Source organism: Podarcis liolepis (genome assembly GCF_965112155.1).
Source record: "Podarcis liolepis genome assembly, contig: HAP1_SCAFFOLD_79, whole genome shotgun sequence".
Lineage (NCBI taxonomy): Eukaryota > Metazoa > Chordata > Lepidosauria > Squamata > Lacertidae > Podarcis > Podarcis liolepis.
The window spans coordinates 143,863-164,742 of record NW_028148900.1 but is presented as its reverse complement, the minus strand read 5'-3'; the positions used below and the strand labels follow the sequence as shown (position 1 = coordinate 164,742).

The 20,880-nt window shown below is 47.8% G+C and overlaps 1 protein-coding gene across 16 annotated transcripts in view; it reads right to left on the bottom strand.

The window, feature by feature from the left end:
* Positions 1-1,998: 1,998 nt before the first annotated feature.
* The window catches only part of LOC310698984 (uncharacterized protein), a 70,749-nt gene continuing 51,867 nt past the window's right edge, over positions 1,999-20,880 (bottom strand). For 11 of the 16 annotated variants that reach the window (XM_083520562.1, XM_083520559.1, XM_083520569.1 and 8 more), the window contains one exon: positions 3,402-8,147. In XM_083520562.1, coding sequence (XP_083376688.1) covers positions 6,318-8,024 — 1,707 coding nt within the window. In that variant the 5' untranslated portion in view covers positions 8,025-8,147 and the 3' untranslated portion in view covers positions 3,402-6,317. Of the gene's footprint in view, positions 2,625-3,276; positions 8,148-9,690; positions 9,814-11,357; positions 11,489-12,767; positions 12,946-13,941; positions 14,798-20,880 lie in introns of those variants that run through there. The other 5 variants (XR_014521877.1, XM_083520571.1, XM_083520573.1 and 2 more) reach the window with 5 other exon arrangements.

The window sequence follows — 20,880 nt, the reverse complement described above, 5'->3', positions numbered from 1 at the left end:
ACAGAGCGCAGCCTCCAGCCAATCAAGACAATGCATTTGGTCTGCAGTGTCAGCTCTTGCAGGCCTCATTCACCTTCTGACAAGCTGTTGACAGCTCCCTGCTCTGGGAAGAATGAACTGACACCTCGTATCCTTGCTAAGCCCATCAAAATTGATATTGTATCAATTCATTTCCAAAATGAGCTGCCACTGTTTCAAAGGGATAAAAAAATATAAAAATTCATAGAAAATCACCCTTACCACCGATTCTCTTGATTTCAATACCAAACTGCTCAATTTCCTCAGGACTTCAAGACTGCCCAGTACCTTCCATAATCCCTCAAGAGGGAGGTCACGGTCACGTACACCCAGGAAAGACCTCATTGATGCCAAATCACCCAGTCTAGCCCTTCCTCCAGGCTCGGCCGGGTGACAGACTATGCAAACTAAGACCCCATTGTTCTCTTACCACCGGTACTCAGAACATGCCTTTCAATACATGTTCCAACTCTGCATGTTTCCCCCTCCCTCCTCCATATGTTAATCCTGTATAACCCACCCCTGTTCTGATGTAATCATGATGTAGTGATGATGTAGCTGTGAGGGATGTGTTTGCTGCCAAGCTAGTTTAGAGATAACATTCCAGGCACCAAGCCACTTCTGTCCGGTAGATTTATTACTGCAAATTCCAAGCCAACACCGGAGCTCCAAACAACGCGTCCGTGTTGCTTACTCAGTTGACGCTTCTGAATCTTCGTGACGTTTTCTAGACCAGCATGCCCAGCGAGACAGGGAACACCTCTTATTTCCTCTCCTCTGAAAGTAGCTAGTTCCTGGAACAGACTGGCCACTCCTTAATTCAGTCTCCGATTTGGAAGACAAGCTGGAAAAGGGCTGTTTAGGCACTCGGTAAGTGCTTCCATGCCCCCACCTTCTCTGGCTGCCTCCCTTTCCCTAACAGTAGTGATGATGCTTTTGAACTGTATCTTGGGTAATGGTGGGAAGTTTTAAAAGTTCATGTCACCCCATCCTTGGGGGTCAATCTCACATTGAACCTGTGGTGCAATAAATGTGGATCTTCTCCAACTTGCTCCGGTCTCTGGCTGCGCTCCTTTTGTTCTGCAGGGACACACAGACTCAGTCCGATGAGCTGCGTGGCAGAGCAGCCTCGTACCTAGATTTTCTGTAACAATGTCTTATATATATATAATAAATGTTCATAAATGTACCAACCAAGCACATACATAGATATGTGGACCACATGTCTGGAGCAGCACAGCAAGACCGCTCTGAAACCATTTTGACTCCCAAACTGACCAAATGTTTTCTCTGCAAGGAGGGAGGGGGTGAGAGAACCTTCCCATTGTCTCAGGAATTGGGAAATCACCATCTCAAAGGAATGGCCAGACTACCAGGAAAGGGAATCAGATAAGGCATTATCAGATAACCTGGCAGACAGGAAAAACAACAACATTCACATTTCTGTTGCAGACCGCCTTTTGTGATGTAGGTATGATGTTTGTGGGGGGGTGGTCTGGGGTTACACCCCTTCTGTGGTGTATGTATGATGTATGGAGGGGTGGTCTGGAGCTCCAGGGCAAAGAATTTAAAATGTCTATATAAGGGCTGGCACGCCTTGGTTGGGGGTCCTCCTCAGGGGAGCACCCTGTTGCAACAGATCAATCAAGATCAGGCTTACTAGCTGCTTTGCTTCTCAATAGTCTCTGGTTGCCTCTGCTCTTTTCTCCTACCGATGGAGAACCTACAAAGGACTCTCTAAAGGGCTCTTGTGTCCCCCATAAGGGAAGAAGGGCAGCTTTTGTTTACAAGAGATGGCACCCCAGATGGGACCTTCGGTTGCCCAGATTCTGGGGGCAAGGAAGGACTGGTGATCCAGCGCGCACCAGGCCATTTGCCAGGAGGAGCCACCAGTCCTCTAGTGACCCCAGGGTCTGGAAAGAAGTGGAGTTCCAGTGAGGCTAACCAGAGGAAGCAACGCTTGATCAGGCCGGCCTCAAATTTATTTTTAAAAATAATCTTTATTGATTTAAATTACACACATATACAAAGAATTTGGAATCTCATACTGCAAAAAGAAAATTAAAGAAAAAACAATGAAGAATAAAGGAAAGAAGAAAATACAGAAAAAGAAGAAGCAGATTTATGGTCATGAAAAAACTTAATCTTTCTAATTAAATAAAAAAGACTTCTGACAAAACGAGTCTTCCAATCATTCTCATTGTACTGTTTATACTGCCGTTGTTATCCCCGCACAGTTTTATATTCTTTAATGTTGTTCCCGTCTACTTCACAAACAGCATTTGTTGTGTTTACAAGTATCACTCAAGTTCTGCTAATATGGTGTGGTTGGTACAATATGATCTTATATAATCCTTAAATATTCTCCATTCTCCAAATATTTTCCGGTTCAATACTCCTCTACTCTTCCCACCAGTTTTGCTAGTTGTAACTATTCTAACATGAGTATATGGCTTCTCTTGGTGATATCCACAAGGGTATTTTTGGCTCAAGTAGTCCTTTATATTTACTCCAGATTATCACGATTTTCTTATCACATGGCTCAAAAATCCCCTGTGGACCTTCACTTTTTTGAATATTAAAGAAGCGTGCCATCCAGACCGATTCTTAGAATCATAGAGTTGGAAGAGACCACAAGGGCCAATGAGTCCAACCCCCTGCCAAGCAGGAAACACCATCAGAGCACTCCTGACATATGGTTGTCAAGCCTCTGCTTAAAGACCTCCAAAGGAGGAGACTTCACCACACTCCTTGGCAGCAAATTCCACTGTCGAACAGCTCTTACTGTCAGGAAGTTCTTCCTAATCTTTAGGTGGAATCTTCTTTCTTGTAGTTGGGATCCATTGCTCCGTGTTCGCCTCTCTGGAGCAGCAGAAAACAACCTTTCTCCCTCCTCTGCGTGACATCCTTTTCTATATTTGAACATGGCTATCATATCACCCCTTAACCTCCTCTTCTCCAGGCTAAACATGCCCAGCTCCCTTAGCCGTTCCTCATAAGGCATCGTTTCCAGGCCTTTGACCATTTTGGTTGCCCTCCTCTGGACACGTTCCAGTTTGTCAGTGTCCTTCTTGATCTGTGGTGCCCAGAACTGGACACAGTACTCCAGGTGAGGTCTGACCAGAGCAGAATACAGTGGCACTAATACTTCCCTTGATCTAGATGCTATACTCCTATTGATGCAGCCCAGAATTGCATTGGCTTTTTAGCTGCCATGTCACACTGTTGGCTCATGTCAAGTTTGTGGTCAACCAAGACTCCTCTTGTGGCCTTCCAAGTCTATTAGGTCCGTAACTTTTAGTGTAATCCAGTCTTTTATCCAAACCAATCCTGCCGCCGCATGGTAGAATTCCAAATCTGGCAATGCAAAACCTCCTCTCTCCTTTTGATCTGTTAATAACTGGTGTTTAATTCTCGGTTTCTTTCCACTCCATATAAATCTAGATATTTCCATTTGCCACTCCTTAAAACAATTCATTCCTCCTAAAATGGGCATTGTTTGGAATAAGAACATCATTTTGGGGAGGATATTCATTTTCACAACCAAGACTCTTCCCCACAGTGAGAGATGGAGTTTGGTCCAGGTTTCCATATTTTTTAAAATTTCTTTCCATACTTTACTATAATTATCCTCATATACACTTATACTTTTATTTGAAATCCAGATCCTTAGGTATTTAACCTTATTTTTTATTCCAGGCCTGTTTTTTCTTGAAGTTCTTTTTTCCCCTTCCATTGTGAGGTTTTTGTCAGTAATTTAGTTTTTTGGTAGATTATTAGCAGCCCCAGGCTGTCCATGAATTAATCTAGTAAAAGACCCTGGGGTGGCCAGGAGCAGCGCATGCGGACGTGAGTCTAGGAATGGAGAAGATTGTGGGCGGGATTCTCTGAAACACCCAGCAACCCAGATTCTCACCCTTGGCTGTCTCTTTTGCTTACGGTCTTCACTCCCAGCCTTCCTGGCAAGAGGTAGCGAGGAGAGGGAGGGGAGAACGGGAGACTTGGGGTTCTGCAATTAGAGAGGCAATTAACTGCAAGGGGAGAACGCCAATCAAAGCTCTCATTCCCTGTTGCGGAACCTGAGATCTGAAACTTTACCTTTTTCCCAAGGAAGACGCCCCAAGGCTGGTCCAAGTGGCCAGTTTGGATAGCAAGGGACTTCGGCTTGGTTTCAGATTTCTTTTTTTCTCATAAATGCAGCCCCACTGGCAGCACCAAGATCCAAGAGGAAGTGACTGGTGCGCGTCAGAGCGCAGGGCGCTTACAGCTCCTTTCTGTTCTCTCTGGAGCAGCCGGATTTGGCACTGGGCTGCCAGGCGTCCAATGGAAAGGGACTCTTTTCCCTAGAGTGTAAGAGGCAGAAAAGGTTGCTGGGACCCCATGGTAAATAAAGGGAGGGAGAAGGACTTTGTAGAGAAGACGAACGACTGTCAGGTCAGGAAAGACCTGGGAAAAGGCTAGCGAGTTTTTGCTTTGGCTGAAAAATGGGATCCCCACATTCTAAGAGTTCTAACCGCCAGACTCAAAGGCATGTGCTGGTAGCAGCAGGAGGGGGGTCTCCATGGATGCTTCAGCAGCCGGCCTCCTCTGGGTCTCCTGGCCCCCTCCTCTCCTCCCTCTTAGCCTGAACTGCTCTCTGCCCCAGCCTCTTCCTGCTCACCAAACCCAGTTTCCTCCTCAGCTTGCAACATCTCCCCTTCCGGTCTGCTCCCTTTTCTCCCTCTTTCTGCTCATCGCCATCCCACCACCAGGAAGGCAGCCCTCCTTCTGAAAAACCAAGAGAGTAAACAGACAGTTCTTTGAATGGAGAGGAGCAGAAAGTGGAGTCCACTCAAGATCAGTATTGGGACCTGTGGCTTTTCAACTTGTTCATAAATGATCTAGACTTAGGAGGGAGCAGGGAGGGGGCAGTTTGCTGATGGCAGCAAATTGTCCAGGTTTGTTCAAACAAATAGAGATTTCAAGGAGCTCCAAAGGGACTTCTCCAAACGGGGTGAATGGGAAGAAAATACAGTTCATTATCAATAAGATTAAAGTGATACATGTTGGGACAAAAAACCAAACACCTGTTAATATCATGTACAGGCTCATGGGGTCTGAACTGGATTTCCCTGTGTGCTCTAGACCAGGGGAGAAGGGAGCTGGTCGCAGCAGGAGGGGGAATCTCTATGGATGCTTCAGCAGCTGGCCTCCTCTGGGTCTCCTGGCCCCCTCCTCTCCTCCCTCTGAGCCTGAACTGCTCTCTGCCCCAGACTCTTCCGGCTCACCAAACCCCGTTTCCTCCTCAGCTTGCAAAATCTCCCCTTCCGGTCTGCTCCCCTTTCTCCCTCTTTCAGCTCATCCCCCCACCAGTCCCCAGGCTCTGAGCCTTCTTCCCTTGTGGGTCCCCCAACTGGTGCCTCCCCCCCCCAGCCACTCCATGACAACAGCAGCAGCTATAGCACTGTGATCCTCTGGTGGGAAAACTCCAGAGTACATGACTGAATCAAAAATTCTGGGACTATGGAAAAATACTATCTTCCTCAAACCCCCAAAATGAGCAGGAGCTCTGGGGTTGCCCCAGGGGGTTCATGAGCGAAGATCGGCCCCCCAGGAGACTACTCTGATACCTGCAGCCCCTCCTTCCCCCTCTTGAAATTAGGCTGGGGGGGAAATCCCCCATTCAATTTCAGTATTTCAAGTTTTCTTCAGAACGCGCAGAGCAGGAGGCAGCGATGAAGTTCTGGTGAAGAAGCAGGGCTGGGAGATCATGCGGTGGGGGGGGGGGGTTTGACAGAATTTGGTGCAAAAACCAAAAGTACTTTCATCTAAAATTATACTCACCATTGTGAGATGCTGCCTTCATTATTTGATTATTATAATGTTTTACATATAAACACCAGAACTTCACATATACCTGATGCTTTTAGGAATGATTTTCTGCTGAGTTCATTGCTCAGAGTGGACTCTGAGAGGAAGAAGTCCCACACTCCATACATCTAAATGGGTTCTCCCATGTGAGAGTCCCTGGATGCTCCTTGATCGCTCCTTTATAAATAAAGCACTTCTTGCAGTCTTTTCATTCAAACTGCTTCTTCTCTCTGAGTTCGTTGATGGTTTGAAGGGTTTCAACTCTTAAAGTTCTTCCTGTCCGTGAGTCTGTTGATTTTGAACTTCCACTAAGAGTGAACCTCTATCTACTTTCCTGATATTTATACGGTTTGTCTTTTGTGTAAGTTTGTTGACATAAATCAAGGGTTCCACTCTGACTGAAGCTCCTTCCACAGTCCATACCTTTAAATGGTTTCTCCCCTGTGTATCTACTGATGTTTTCTAAGATTTCCACTCTGAGTGAAATATTTACTGTACTCCATACATTGAAATGGTTTCTCCCCTGTGTGAGTCTGTTGATGTCTTCTAAGGCTTCCACTATAACTGAAGCGCTTTCCACACTCGATACATTTAAATGGTTTCTCTCCTGTATGAGTCCGTTGATGTGATCTAAGGCTTGTATTATAACGGAAACTCTTTTCACACTCTATACATTTATGTGGTTTTTCCCCTGTGTGAGTCTGTTGATGTTTTTTAAGTGTTCCACTCTGACTGAAGTCCTTTCCACACTCCATGCATTTAAATGGTTTCTCCCCTGTGTGACTCCGTTGATGTGATCTAAGGTTTGCACTCCGAGTGAAGCTCTTTCCACACTCCATACATTCATATGGTTTCTCTCCTGTGTGAGTCCGTTGATGTGTTCTAAGGCTTCCACTATGACTAAAGCTCTTGCTGCACTCCATACATTGAAATAGTTTCTTATTAAAGTGAGTTTGTTCATGTACTCTCAGGTTTTTACTATAACTGAAGCTCTTTCCACACTCCATACAAGTAAATGGTTTCTCCCCTGTATGAGTCCGTTGATGTGATCTAAGGCTTGTATTACAACGGAAACTCTTTCCACACTCGATACATTTAAATGGTTTCTCCCCTGTGTGTGTCTGTTGATGTCTTCTATGGTGTGTACTCTGACTGAAGCTCTTTCCACACTCCAGACATGTAAATGGTTTCTCCCCTGTGTGAGTCCGTTGATGTGATGTAAGGCCTGTATTATGAAGGAAACTCTTTCCACACTCCACACATTTAAATGTTTTCTCCCCTGTGTGAGTCCGTTGATGATTTCTAAGGTGTCCACTCTGACTGAAGTCCTTTCCACACTCCATGCATTCAAATGGTTTCTCCTCTGTGTGAGTCCGTTGATGTGATCTAAGGCTTCCACTATCACTAAAACTCTTTCCACACTCCATACATTTAAATGGTTTCTCCCCTGTGTGAGTCCGTTGATGTGATCTAAGGTGTCCACTCTGACTGAAGGCCTTTCCACACTCAATGCATTCAAATGGTTTCTCCCCTGTGTGAGTCCGTTGATGTGTTCTAAGGCTTCCACTATCACTAAAACTCTTTCCACACTCCATACATTTAAATGGTTTCTCCCCTGTGTGAGTCCGTTGATGTGATCTAAGGTTTGAACTCATACTGAAGTCCTTTGCACACTCCATGCATTTAAATGGTTTCTCCCCTGTGTGAATCCGTTGATGTCGTCTAAGGTCTCCACTCTGACTGAAGCTCTTTCCACACTCCATGCATTTAAATGGTTTCTCCCCTGTGTGAGTCCGTTGGTGTATTCTAAGCTTTCCATTATCACTAAAGCTCTTTCCACACTCCATACATTCATATGGTTTCTCTCCTGTGTGTGTCCGTTGATGTCTTCTAAGGTTTCCACTATCACTAAAGCTCTTTTCACACTCCATACATTTATATGGTTTCTCCCCTGTGTGAGTCTGTTTGTGCAATTTAAGGTTTCCACTCTGACTGAAGTTCTTCCCACACTCCCTGCACGTAAAACGTTTTCTCCCTGTGTGAGTCCGCTGGTGTGTTCTAAGTTTTGCATTGAAAGAGAAGCTCTTTCCGCACTCCATACCTTTAAGTGGGTTCTTTCCTTTTTGTGCTCGTGGATGTGAAGTATGTGTGCTCATTCAGTGAAGCATATTCCACGTTTCACACATTTTAATGGCTATTCCTAATGAAATGAAAGGTGCCCTGTCCCCTGCAATTCTGTCTTCTCCATCACCTTTTTCAGAGTGGGCAGAAAGGAAATCCTGTTGGGGTTTCAAGAAAGAGAACAAAGGGAAAGAGAACACATCAGATGCCATTAGCACCTTCTATTATTTCAACATCTCCTACATTCTCCCATGTCCTACCAATATTCCCAATTTTTAGAAAATGAAAATGGTATGATGTCAAATGGTAGTAAGACATCAGGAACCTTTCATAATCCTCAATCATCTTTAATAACACAGGATGATCTTGGAATACTGTTGTCCACAAATCAAGTGGTTGCCCCCATTTCCACCTCTAGATCTTCATGAATCACCTTCACAGTCCTGCTGACCTCAGGAGGTCCATATGGATTATTTTGGGAGACTCAGGCCTTCTTCTTTTTCAGGGACTGTGGTCTGGGTCAGTCAGAGAACTAGTGACAAGGCTTTGTGCTTGGGGTCAGCTGAATGGGTGCTCAGGGAAGCTCCTGTTCTTGGAGATGGACCTCTGTCTACGTGCCTCACATTGCATGGAGAGAGCAGGAGAAGCAGAAGGAAAGCAGATGGGAATCCCAGGTGGAAACACCCACCCCAATGGTGCTTTATAATGATGACGTGCTGCCTGATCCTGTCCTTGTCTTCTGATAGAGGACTATCCTAATCTGGCACTGAAAAGCAGGATATTCAAGGCAAGGAGATAACTGTACTTAATGGTAGGTAGCCATGACACAGTTCAAGTAAAAAAGTAACAAACATAGTCCAGTAGCACCTTAGGTTCTTGGGAGAAAAGCAATGACAAACCTAGACAGCGTCTTAAAAAGCAGGGACATTACCTTGCCAACAAAGGTCCGTATAGTTAAAGCTATTGTTTTCCCAGTAGTGATGTATGGAAGTGAGAGCTGGACCATAAAGAAGGCTGATGGCCGAAGAATGGATGCTTTTGAATTCTGGTGCTGGAGGAGGCTCTGGAGAGTCCCATGGACTGCAAGAAGATCAAACCTCTCTATTCTGAAGGAAATCAGCCCTGACTGCTCACTGGAAGGACAGATACTGAAGCTGAGACTCCATGACTTTGGCCACCTCATGAGAAGAGAAGACTCCCTGGAAAAGACCCTGATTTTGGGAAAGATGGAGGGCCCAAGGAGAAGAGGACAACAGAGGACGAGATGGTGGTACAGTGTTCTTGAAGCGACCAGCATGAGTTTGACCAAACTGCAGGAGACAGTGGAAGACAGGAGTGCCTGCTCTGGTCCATGGGGTCACGAAGGGGAGGACACGACTAATCGACTAAAAAACAACAACAACAACAGCAACTTAGGGACCAACTAATTTTTTTCTAGGCATTAGCTTTTGTGTGCATGCACACTTCTTCATATAGTGATGGGTAGGGGGAGATGGTAGTAGGAGTACCCTTCAGAGAAAAACCCCACCCCACCCTCCCACGATATACAAGGGTCTGGTGACATCTGTGTCAGTGTATCTGAAGAAGTGTGCATGCACACAAAAGCTTATATCTAGAACAATCATAGTTGGTCTCTAAGGTCCTACTGGACAATTTTTTATTTTTTTATTTCAACTGCGTCAGACCAATACGGCTACCTACCTGAATCTAGATGTCATGGGGCGTTGGGGAGGAGTAGTTCCTTTGGTGGGGGACATGTCCTGCACCTCCTGGGGTCATTTTTCCACCCTTGGTTCCCACCCTGCACTCAGCTCTCACCTGTAGCTTCCAGAATAATAATAATAATAATAATAATAATAATAATAATAATAATAATAATAATATATTATTTATATCCCGCCCTCCCCAGCCGAAGCTGGGCTCAGGGCGGCTAACAACAATCAAATAATCAAACAGTAAAATAGTCACACAATCTAAAAATATTTCATTATAAAAATTAATTAAATCAAATTGATGGCAACCAATTAAGCAAAATTCTGTGCAGGTTGCCAGAGGAGGGAGTCAGGCTGCGCCCTGACCAAAGGCCTGGTGGAACAACTCTGTCTTGCAGGCCCTGCGGAAAGACGTCAGGTCCCGCAGGGCCCTAGTCTCTTGTGACAGAGCATTCCACCAGATTGGAGCCGCAGCCGAGAAGGCCCTGGCTCTAGTTGAGGCCAGCCTAACCTCTCTGAGGCCTGGGACCTTGAGGATGTTATTATTTGCAGACCGTAGGTTTCTCTGTGGGGCATACCAGGAGAGGCAGTCCCATAGGTACGAGGGTCCTAGGCCGTATAGGGCTTTAAAGGTTAAAACCAGCACCTTAAACCTGATCCTGTACTCCACCGGGAGCCAGTGCAGCTGGTATAGTACCGGATGAATGTGATCTCGCAGCGAAGACCCCATAAGGAGTCTCGCCGCGGCATTCTGCACCCGCTGGAGTTTCTGGGTCAGTCTCAAGGGCAGCCCCACGTAGAGCGAGTTACAATAATCCAATCTGGAGGTGACCGTCGCATGGATCACAGTGGCTAGGTCAGGGCGAGAGAGAGAAGGGGCCAACTGCTCAGCTTGGCGGAGATGAAAAAATGCCGCCTTTGTTATAGCTGCAATCTGCGCCTCCATAGAGAGGGAGGTATCGAAGATTACACCCAAACTCTTAACGGACGGTGCTGGCACTAATTGCACCCCTGCAAGAGATGGGAGTTGCCCCCTCGATCCCATATCGTCCTGCCCCAGCCAGAGGACCTCTGTCTTTGAAGGATTTAACTTCAACCGGCTCCCACGTAACCATCCAGCCACAGCTTCCAAGCATCTGATCAGTGTGTCTGGGGCCGAGTCAGGATGGCCATCCATCAACAGATAGAGTTGGGTGTCATCAGCATACTGATGGCAGCCCAGCCCAAAACTCCGGACAAGCTGGGCGAAGGGGCGCATAAAGATGTTAAAAAGCATCGGGGAGAGAATCGCACCCTGAGGCACTCCACACACCAAGGAGTGGCGCGATGACAATTCCCCCCCAAGCGCCACCCTCTGTTCCCGACCAGAGAGAAACAAGCGCAGCCATTGAAGGACTGTGCCCTGGATCCCCACATCGGCAAGGCGGTGGTCCAGGAGTTCGTGATCGACCATGTCAAAGGCTGCTGACAGATCTAGAAGAATCAGCAGCCCCGACCCGCCTTGATCCAGCTGCCTACGGAGATCATCGGTTAGGGCGACCAGAGCCGTCTCGGTCCCATGACCAGCGCGGAAGCCGGACTGGAATGGATCCAAAACAGATGTTTCATCCAGAAACCTACCAAGCTGTTCAGCAACCGCTCTCTCAATCACCTTACCCAGGAAGCTGTCAGCATGCAACAGGGGTTCAAGCAACAGCTTCAACCGGCCGGCTAACCCAGGTGAGGAAAGCTGATGGGTCTCAAATCCTTGGGGGGCTGGGGAATTCTGCTGCACCTGAAGTCAAGCCCTGGTGGATGGAGAGGAGGAGAACAACCATGAATCCCACAGTCCAGAAGGCAGATTCTGCCCGTGCGGAAGAGGAACATGAAGGTCAGATGGGGCACGTCCACCTGGAGGCTTGTTATCTAGTCCCAGGGTTACTCTGACATTGAATTATATATGAATTACAGTATTGAAATGTGCCTGCTCCCACTTCATATTCTGATATTACTCTACTCTGTTTGTCTGTTTCTTACTTGAGTGCTGTTTTGGTATGCTAAGTCAGGGTTTTACTGTGAGTTACATTTTTGCTATTTTTTGGATCTTGTTATGCTTATTTGTCTTCACTACAGTCATACCTCATGTTATGTTTGCTTCAGGTTGTGCCTTTTCGGGTTGTATCCTGTGGCATCCCAGTTACTTCCGGGTTTTGCCGCCCGTGCATGCGCAGACGTGCAAAATCAGGTCATGTGCATTTGCAGAAGCAGCGAATCGTGACCCACGCATGCACAGACGTGGGTTGCATTCTGCTCATGTTGCGAACTGGCCTCCAGAACGGATCCCGTTCGCAACCAGAGGTACCACTGTAATAGATTTCTCAGCTGAATTATTTTTTTCTGCCTCTGAGCGTTTTTTGCTACTCTGCTAATTATATCTCAGACTTGCTCTGGAGATCGTTATGGAGAAGCAAGATCTGCAACCTAAAGCCATAAACAGCCTCGGCGCTGTAGACCTGAAGGAGCATCTCCACCCCCATCACTCAGTCCGGACAAGGAGGTCCTCCTCCGAGGGTCTTCTGCTGGTTCCCTTGCTGTCAGAAGTGAAGTTCCAGGGAACCAGGCAGAGGGCCTCCTGCCCCATGGAATGCCCTCCCTTCCGAGGGCAAGGAAACAGGCAACCATCTGACATTTAGAAGACAGCTGTATCAGGAGGTTTGTAATGTTTGATGTTTTACTGTCTTGTATATGTACTGTAAGCTTCCCAGAGTGGCTGGGGAAACCCAACCAGATGGGCAGGGCATAAATTCTGCAATCATTCTTATCATCCCCCTGAGCACGGCCATGGCTGGGGAGGGTGGGGTATAAATAAAAATTTATTATTATTATTATTATTATTATTATTATTATTATTATTATTATTATCATCATCATAATCTTGTGATTTTTTAAAGTTATTTTGAAATTCATACTGCAATATTAGCTTACAAAATGTTATGGGTGGAGAAAATCACAGGATTGCTGTAAACTATAATCCCACCCACAAACTCTCATTCACATACAGTCTGTACATTTGGGAAGATCACACACCTCACCTGTGCTGATACTGGCAGTCTTTGGCCTCCACAGGCACACCCGGTGTGTAGAGCCTCCAGCCACAGGCACTGTCTATCATGAAAATGGGTCCTTTGACTGGGAAGATTCATGCAGTCACTGTCATGGGATGATGAAGGATTGTATCTCAGCTTGTCAGTCACTCTGACATTGGCTACAAAGAATGAGAGGAACAGAAATGCTTTTGAGGTGCAACTTCTGTATCAATCCTGAGAGCCATTCCATGGACTCTGCACCCCTGTTTCTGAGGACAGGTGTACATTATCCTCATCCTCAATGAACCAGGCAGTGGAAAAGAGACTTAAAGATGGAAGCCTGAGAGAGAGGAAAAGGTTTCTGGCTGCTTCCTGGGTGGGATTGCGGAAACCAAGAGCCGCTTCTGAGAAGGCCTCTCCCCTCTTCCTCTCGGGATTTCCTCTCCTCTCCAGGGGAACAATGGCTGGAATTGGAAGAACCCCTGGGTCCGGACAGGGCAGGGGCTTATGGGGTGGGAAGAGGATGGAGATTACAGGAAGGAAGAGGTGGGGGGACACGACCCCCACTTTCTAGGGATCCCTCTCTGGTCGCCTTGAAGGGGTGGCCCATTCCTGGGAGGGAGGGAGAAGCCAAGGTGGAGAGAATCCCTGTGGGCACCACGATGGAGATGTCTCCCCAAAGACTGGTCTTCCTAGCTCACCCCCCCAATACTGCTGGGATGCTCCCCTCCCTTCCCCCCACTTCCTCGACCCCCTCCCTCTCTCCCATAGTCTCCCCTGCACCCAAAGGCCCCCTTGGCCCGGCCCAACCCTCGCCATGCACGCCCCATCTTTCCATCCGGAGGGGCCACCCCAGGACGAAATGGGGAGGGACGGGGGTGGGGTCTGTAGCGCCCGTTAATCCTTTCAAGGCCCGACTCTCTTCCCGGGAACCCCACAGCGCCCGGGGGATGCCTGCGTATGGGAAACGGGGCAAGGAGGCCCTCGTGGGGACCCCCTGGGTGGGGGCCCCATGTCCGCCCCTGCCAAGGCGCCTAAGGGGCCAAGGAAAGCCCCTTCGCAGCACACGTGCCGGGATCCAGGCCCTGCCACGGGGCCCACGGAAGGCGCTTGGGGGAGCTGGCGGGGGTCTCTGGGTCCTTCTCTCCCCCCTCCTCCCCCCGCGACCCCTTTACCTCTTTGTCCTCCCTCCCGATTCTCCTTTCCTTTCCTGCAACATCCGGGGGGGGGGTTTCCCTGTCGCCCCTCCTCCCCTTTCCGAAAGCGCGCCCCTAGAGCTATGGGTCAGAGCAGCAATCCGGAGTGGAAGCTCCACGTCCGGCAGAAGCAGGCAGGTTGGGAGGGGGGCTCACCCCCCCCATTCCCGGAGCAGAAGCCGGATTGGAGGAGGAGGAGGAGCAATGTGTTGGGGGAGGGATTTGGGGTGGGGGGGCGGGGTGAGAGGAGGATGTGCCGGGAGGGGAGGGAAGGTTTGAGGGGGGGGGAGGAGAGGAAGGTTCCCCCTCCCCTCCTCTTTCTGGGGATCAAGAGAGCGGGAGAGGGGCTGATCCCGGCAATCCAATTGCAAAGTGGGGTCCCGGACAAACAGTGTTTACATTGCAAATTTCTTCCCTCCCCCACCCCACGCCGTGAACTTAGATCCGTCCACGTTTTAGGTATTGGTGCACCAGGAATGGGGGGAGGGGTTAAACGACTCCCCAAAAACCCCAAGTCCCCAACGCAGTCTCTGACTAAGGCCAGGACAATGACCATTTGCACAGGCACCTTCCATGCACAACAGCAAAGAGGCTCAGAAAAGCAGCCTATACAATTGTAGCAATAAGCCGATACCATGAATCGGACTGTTTCCTCCGACTATCTAATACTGTATAGAAAACTGAAGAAGCTTCAAATAATCGCCAACATTCAACGGTTTGACGGATTTCCTGGGTTCCAACGCCTAATGGCTCCTCTGGAATTGGGGGATCCAGGGCTCCCCCTGACTCCATAATCCCTTAGGAGGCAGGAGGCGATCAAGGGCAGCACATGCCTCAGGCAGAAATCCATCGGGATGGTGGGTTGAATTCTGATACTTTCAAAGGAGAAGCCCATTAAAGCCTTGCAGCTGGGGGGAGGGTAAATACTATTATGGTTCTTTGGGCTGTATATTGTCTCCCTGCTTATTTAGCTTATATGCAGAATTCATCATGCGAAAGGCTGGGCTGGATGGATCCCTAGCTGGAATTAAGATTGCCGGAAGAAAAATCAGCAACCTCAGATATGCAGATGACACAATCTTGAGGGCAGAAAGTGAGGAGGAATTAAAGAACCCTTTAATGAAGGTGAGAGAGGAGAGCGCAAAATATGGTCTGAAGCTCAACATCAAAAAAACGAAGATCACGGCCACTGGTCCCATCACCTCCTGGCAAATAGAAACGGAAGAAATGGAGGCGGTGAGAGATCTTACTTTCTTGGGCTTCATGATCACTGCAGATGGTCATGAAATTAAACAATGCCTGCTTCTTGAGAGAAAAGCAATGACAAACCTAGACAGCATCTTAAAAAGCAGAGACATCACCTTGCCGACAAAGGTCCATACAGTTCAAGCTCTGGTTTTCCCAGTAGTGATGTATGGAAGTGAGAGCTGGACCATCAAGAAGGCTGTTCGCCGAAGAATTGATGCTTTTGAATTATGGTGCTGGAGGAGACTCTTGAGAGTCCCATGGACTGCAAGAAGATCAAACCTCTCCATTCTGAAGGAAATCAGCCCTAGTGCTCACTGGAAGGACAGATCCTGAAGCTGAGGCTCCAAGAGTTTGGCCACCTCATGAGAAGAGAAGACTCCCTGGAAAAGACCCTGATGTTGGGGAAGATGGAGGGCACAAGGAGGAGGGGACGACAGAGGACGAGATGGTTGGATAGTGTTCTCGAAGCTACCAGCATGAGTTTGACCAAACTGCGGGAGGCAGTGGAAGACAGGAGGGCCTGGCGTGCTCTGGTCCAGGGGGTCACGAAGAGTCGGATCCGACTAAAGGATTAAACAACAACATTCTTTGGGGAAGAAGGAAGTTAAAATGTGTGGGAAACTGGGGATATTGAAGGGATGGGTGACAGACTCATGTTTCTAAATGCCAAAGACTCCTATTTTGTGACATATTTGTGACGTATCAATGATGCTGTTGGTAGTGTATTATGGGAAATGGGGAGAGGTCTTAAAAGTATGTGAAAATCCATGCTCAGGGTTCCTACTCTTGGTGTGTTTGAACCTTGTTGCAACAAATAAATATCAGGTCAACTGACTGCTGTTTTGCATCTTTAACTTGGCTGGAGGCTCCTTCTTTTGCTGACCCCAGAGAGACCTGCTGGGAGTGGGAACCTGAGGAGCTGGGCAGCAAAGTAAATCCACACCCCAGCATATTTTCCTTATCAACTCTTTCCCACCTGAGCCTCACCCCCTTACCTAAAAGCCTGACACCCACAATGTGACAGGATTGTGACTCCTGCCCTCAGCAAACAAAATAGATCCCTGCCCCCCAAGCCAAGCAACCCCAAGGGGCTGAGATGCCCCAATCCTTGAAATGAGAAGGGGAGAGGAAACCTTGAGGGAGCAGGCGGGGAGGGGGCTGTAGAGGCTCCAGAAACTCCTTCTCGCTGGTTCCTCCACTCCCCCCCCCCACATACTGCCTGCCTCCCCATGGCTCCTACGGCACCTTCACCCTACAGCTCCTTCACGTGCGGGGAAGCTGCAGTCCCTCCACAGGGGGCCCTTGGGCCTGATCCTGCAGGGCTCATCTGACGTTCTGATGCAAGTGAACGCTCCTTTGTCCTTCAAGGAGAACAGGGTTTCCCAAACTTGGGTCTCCAGCTGTTTTTGGACTACAGCTCCCATAACCCCTAGCTAGCAAGACTAGTGGTCAGGGATGATGGTGAAAAAGATTGTAAAACAGCTCCTCCTTAAGGGATGCACGAGGAGCCCGTCTAGGAAACCGTAAGTCTCCCATCGGTTGGAGAAACTAACAGAGACCAACCAGAGTAATGCTGAAGCAAAGCGGCTGCTAAGTCTGATCTTTTATTATGGTAAAAAGGGTAAAGTTAAGTCCAGTCAAAGGTGACTATGGGTTGTGACGTTCATTTTGCTTTCAGGCCCAGGAAGCCACCCTTTGTCCACAGACAGCTTCCTGGGTCATGTCGCCAGCATGACTAAACTGCTTCTGGCACAACAGGACACCGTGACGGAAACCAGAGTGCACTGAAATGCTGCTTAGCTTCCCACTGCAGCGGTACCGATTTATCTACTCGCACTGGCATGCTTTCGAACTGCTAGGTTGGCAGGAGCTGGGACAGAGCAATGGGAGCTCACCCCATCACGGGGATTCGAACCGCTGGTCAGCAAGCCCAAGAGGCTCAGTGGTTTAGTCTGTGATACATAGATAGCAGTCAAGTACAACATTCCTAGTTTTTCTAGATTGGACATGCAAGGGGATGTTTGGTCCAGTCAGTCGAAAACATCCTGTTTCCTTCTGACTGAGACAAACTTCCTTTAGCATGTGACTAGAGGTGGCCGTGACCTTACCTGTTCAGGTAACAAAAGCACATGGCAAGCAGCACCCCTTCTCTCTCTCTCCATCTTGCTTTCGCCATGTGAGCTGCAGTGAGTGACAGTCTGCAGTCACTGGGATCAACCCGTCATATGAGGTAGAGCCACATGTATATACTTTGTAACTAAGTCTGCCTTCAGGGATCCATCTGTGAACTGAATGTGTGAGTAAACGTCTTTTATATACTTTACACAAGATTATGTTGTGTCTATTCTTTTTAAGAGGGATATAAAGGAAATTACCAGGAATCTTATATTGAGAAGCTGAAACAAGCTTGCAACAAGCTAACCACTGTGTGTTTAAAAGGGGAATGCAAAACTCTGCTAAGTTAAAGAACTTGCTAGCGCAAGTTAGGAAGTATATTAAACAATATATCCTCTCCTGCCTCTCTGAACATTCCCAGAAAGGGTTATTGGCCCCAGCATTGCGTATTTTTGAAGGATTGCAAAGGATTGAGATCCTAAGCAGAAAAGTATTTTTCTGAGCATACTTCCTGGTAAGCACATGGTCCTTTGTTCCATAGTGTGGTGGGGATTAAGCACCCCCCCCCCCCCGCCCAGTCCCACAGAGTTCACAGTGACCTAAGGCCATGGAGATCTGTTTTGTATTTTGAGATTTTTTGATATTTTGATTTTGAGAGGTTTTGAAATTTTGTATATTTTTGAATTTTTGAATTTTGAGATGGCCAGTGTAGCTTTTGATAGTGATTCAGGGCAAGAAATGCCTATGCTGAATGAATAAAATTTTGTGCACTGGAAGCAACATTTAATAGCACTTATAAATGCAAAAAGAGTCTCCAGAGGGCTAGAGACGAGGTGAGAGCTGTTTCCTAGTTCTGCTGGATCTCTCAGCGGCTTTTGATACTATCAACCATAACATCCTTCTGGGCCGTCTAAAGGGGCTGGGAGCTGGGGACACTGTCATACAGTGGTTCCGCTCCTTCCTCCTGGGCCGTGTTCAGAAAGTGGTGTTGGGGGATGAGTGTTCAGACCCCTGGGCTCTCACTTGTGGGGAGCCTCAGGCTTCCGTCCTCTCCCCCATGCTTTTCAACATCCACATGAAGCCGCTGGGAGAGATCATCAGGGGGTTTGGGCTGGGTGTTCATCCATATGCGGATGATACCCAGCTCTACTTCTCTTTTAAATCAGAACCAGTGAGGGCAGTGAAGGTCCTGTGTGAGTGTCTGGAGGCGGTTGGAGGATGGATGGCGGCTAATGGATTGAGGTTGAATCCTGACAAGACAGAAGTACTGTTTTGGGGGGATAGGGGGCAGGATGGTGTGGAGAACTCCTTGGTCCTGAATGGGGTAACTGTGCCCCTGAAGGACCAAGTGCGCAGCCTGGGAGTCATTTTGGACTCACAGCTGTCCATGGAGGTGCAGGCCAATTCGGTGTCCAGGGCAGCTGTCTACCAGCTCCATCTGGTACGCAGGCTAGAAGAAGAAGAAGATTTGATAGGGCATCCTGATCAAATTTGCAGATGACACCAAACTGGGAGGGGTGGCTAACACCCCAGAGGACAGGATCACACTTCAAAACGACCTTGACAGATTAGAGAACTGGGCCAAAACAAACAAGATGAACTTTAACAGGGAGAAATGTAAAGTATTGCACTTGGGCAAAAAAAATGAGAGGCACAAATACAAGATGGGTGACACCTGGCTTGAGAGCAGTACATGTGAAAAGGATCTAGGAGTCTTGGTTGACCACAAAATTGACATGAGCCAACAGTGTGACACGGCAGCTCAAAAAGCCAATGCAATTCTGGGCTGCATCAATAGGAGTATAGCATCTAGATCAAGTGAAGTAATAGTGCCACTGTATTCTGCTCTGGTCAGACCTCACCTGGAGTACTGTGTCCAGTTCTGGGCACCACAGTTCAAGAAGGACACTGACAAACTGGAACGTGTCCAGAGGAGGGCAACCAAAATGGTCAAAGGCCTGGAAACGATGCCTTATGAGGAACGGCTAAGGGAGCTGGGCGTGTTTAGCCTGGAGAAGAGGAGGTTAAGGGGTGATATGATAGCCATGTTCAAATATATAAAAGGATGTCACATAGAGGAGGGAGAAAGGTTGTTTTCTGCTGCTCCAGAGAAGCGGACACGGAGCAATGGATCCAAACTACAAGAAAGAAGATTCTACCTAAACATTAGGAAGAACTTCCTGACAGTAAGAGCTGTTTGACAGTGGAATTTGCTGCCAAGGAGTGTGGTGGAGTCTCCTACTTTGGAGGTCTTTAAGCAGAGGCTTGACAACCATATGTCAGGAGTGCTCTGATGGTGTTTCCTGCTTGGCAGGGGGTTGGACTCGATGGCCCTTGAGGTCTATTCCAACTCTATGATTCTATGATATCCCGCCTTTCACTCCCCTTCAGGAGTCTCAAAGCGGCTAACATTCTCCTTTCCCTTCCTCCCCCACAACAAACACTCTGTGAGATGAGTGGGGCTGAGAGACTTCAAAGAAGTGTGACTTCAAAGAAGTGTATGCTAAGACCCCACCTGCCCACAGACTGTCTCGCCAGAGTGGTGCATGCTCTGGTTATCTCCCGCTTGGACTACTACAATGCGCTCTATGTGGGGCTACCTTTGAAGGTAACCCGGAAACTGCAATCAATCCAGAATGTGGCAGCTTGAGTGGTGACTGAGAGTTTAATAGGGGAATGTAAAACTCTGCTAAGTTATAGAACTTCCTAGCGCAAGTTATATAGGATATTATTAAACAATATATCCTCTTCTGTCTCCCTGAAGATTCACACATAGACCACAGTTCCACCCGCATCCTCCCTGATCTTTTATTAATAGACCTTCTGCAGCAGGGTCTCAAGGCACTCACGTGGGAGGAAGGGGGGAACTCTGAACAAAAGAAAGGCCATATGTTTATAAATTTCAGAAAAGGTTGTCCACCCCACCTTTTCCCGCCCTCGTAGATCTGTCACGGAGGACGTCAGAGAGGAGGTGCCCCAGCGTGAGGTTACAGCTAAGGATCCTTTGTGAAGTGGAGGGCGATAGTGATGTGTTTATTATTTATGTGTTTGCAAAGTACCTGGTGCCAGTGTCTGGGCTGAACCCATTCTGTTAATGGCTGTCCCTTTTGTGATGTTGCAGGAATGGACACGCCAGAGGCACCAGCACTGGAAGCAATAATTAGAATGTTGTGCTAAGATGTTCCCAGCTTTGTGTCCGATTGGGACCGCGAGAAGTCAGTCTTTATTTGTGAAAGGTTGTTACTTTGTTTGAAGAATGGCTTATTCAGTAAATGTGCCTTAGTCATGAATGGGTGTGTTTTTCACTGTGGAGTCACTGGATGGCAGTGTGGGGTGGTCTATATTGGGTCTGTCATGACAGCAACTGTTTCACTTAGTTCCAGCTATTTTGCACAAAGTTTTACAAAGTCTGTTTCAGTAGCACATTCAAAGCATTACACAGTACGATTTTGTATCAACATGACCACGTTAGAGCCAGGGCTTTACACTTTTGGGAGCATACATTTTCTTAATAACAATCTCAGAAACATAACCGAGAATCCCCCCCCTTTCCCA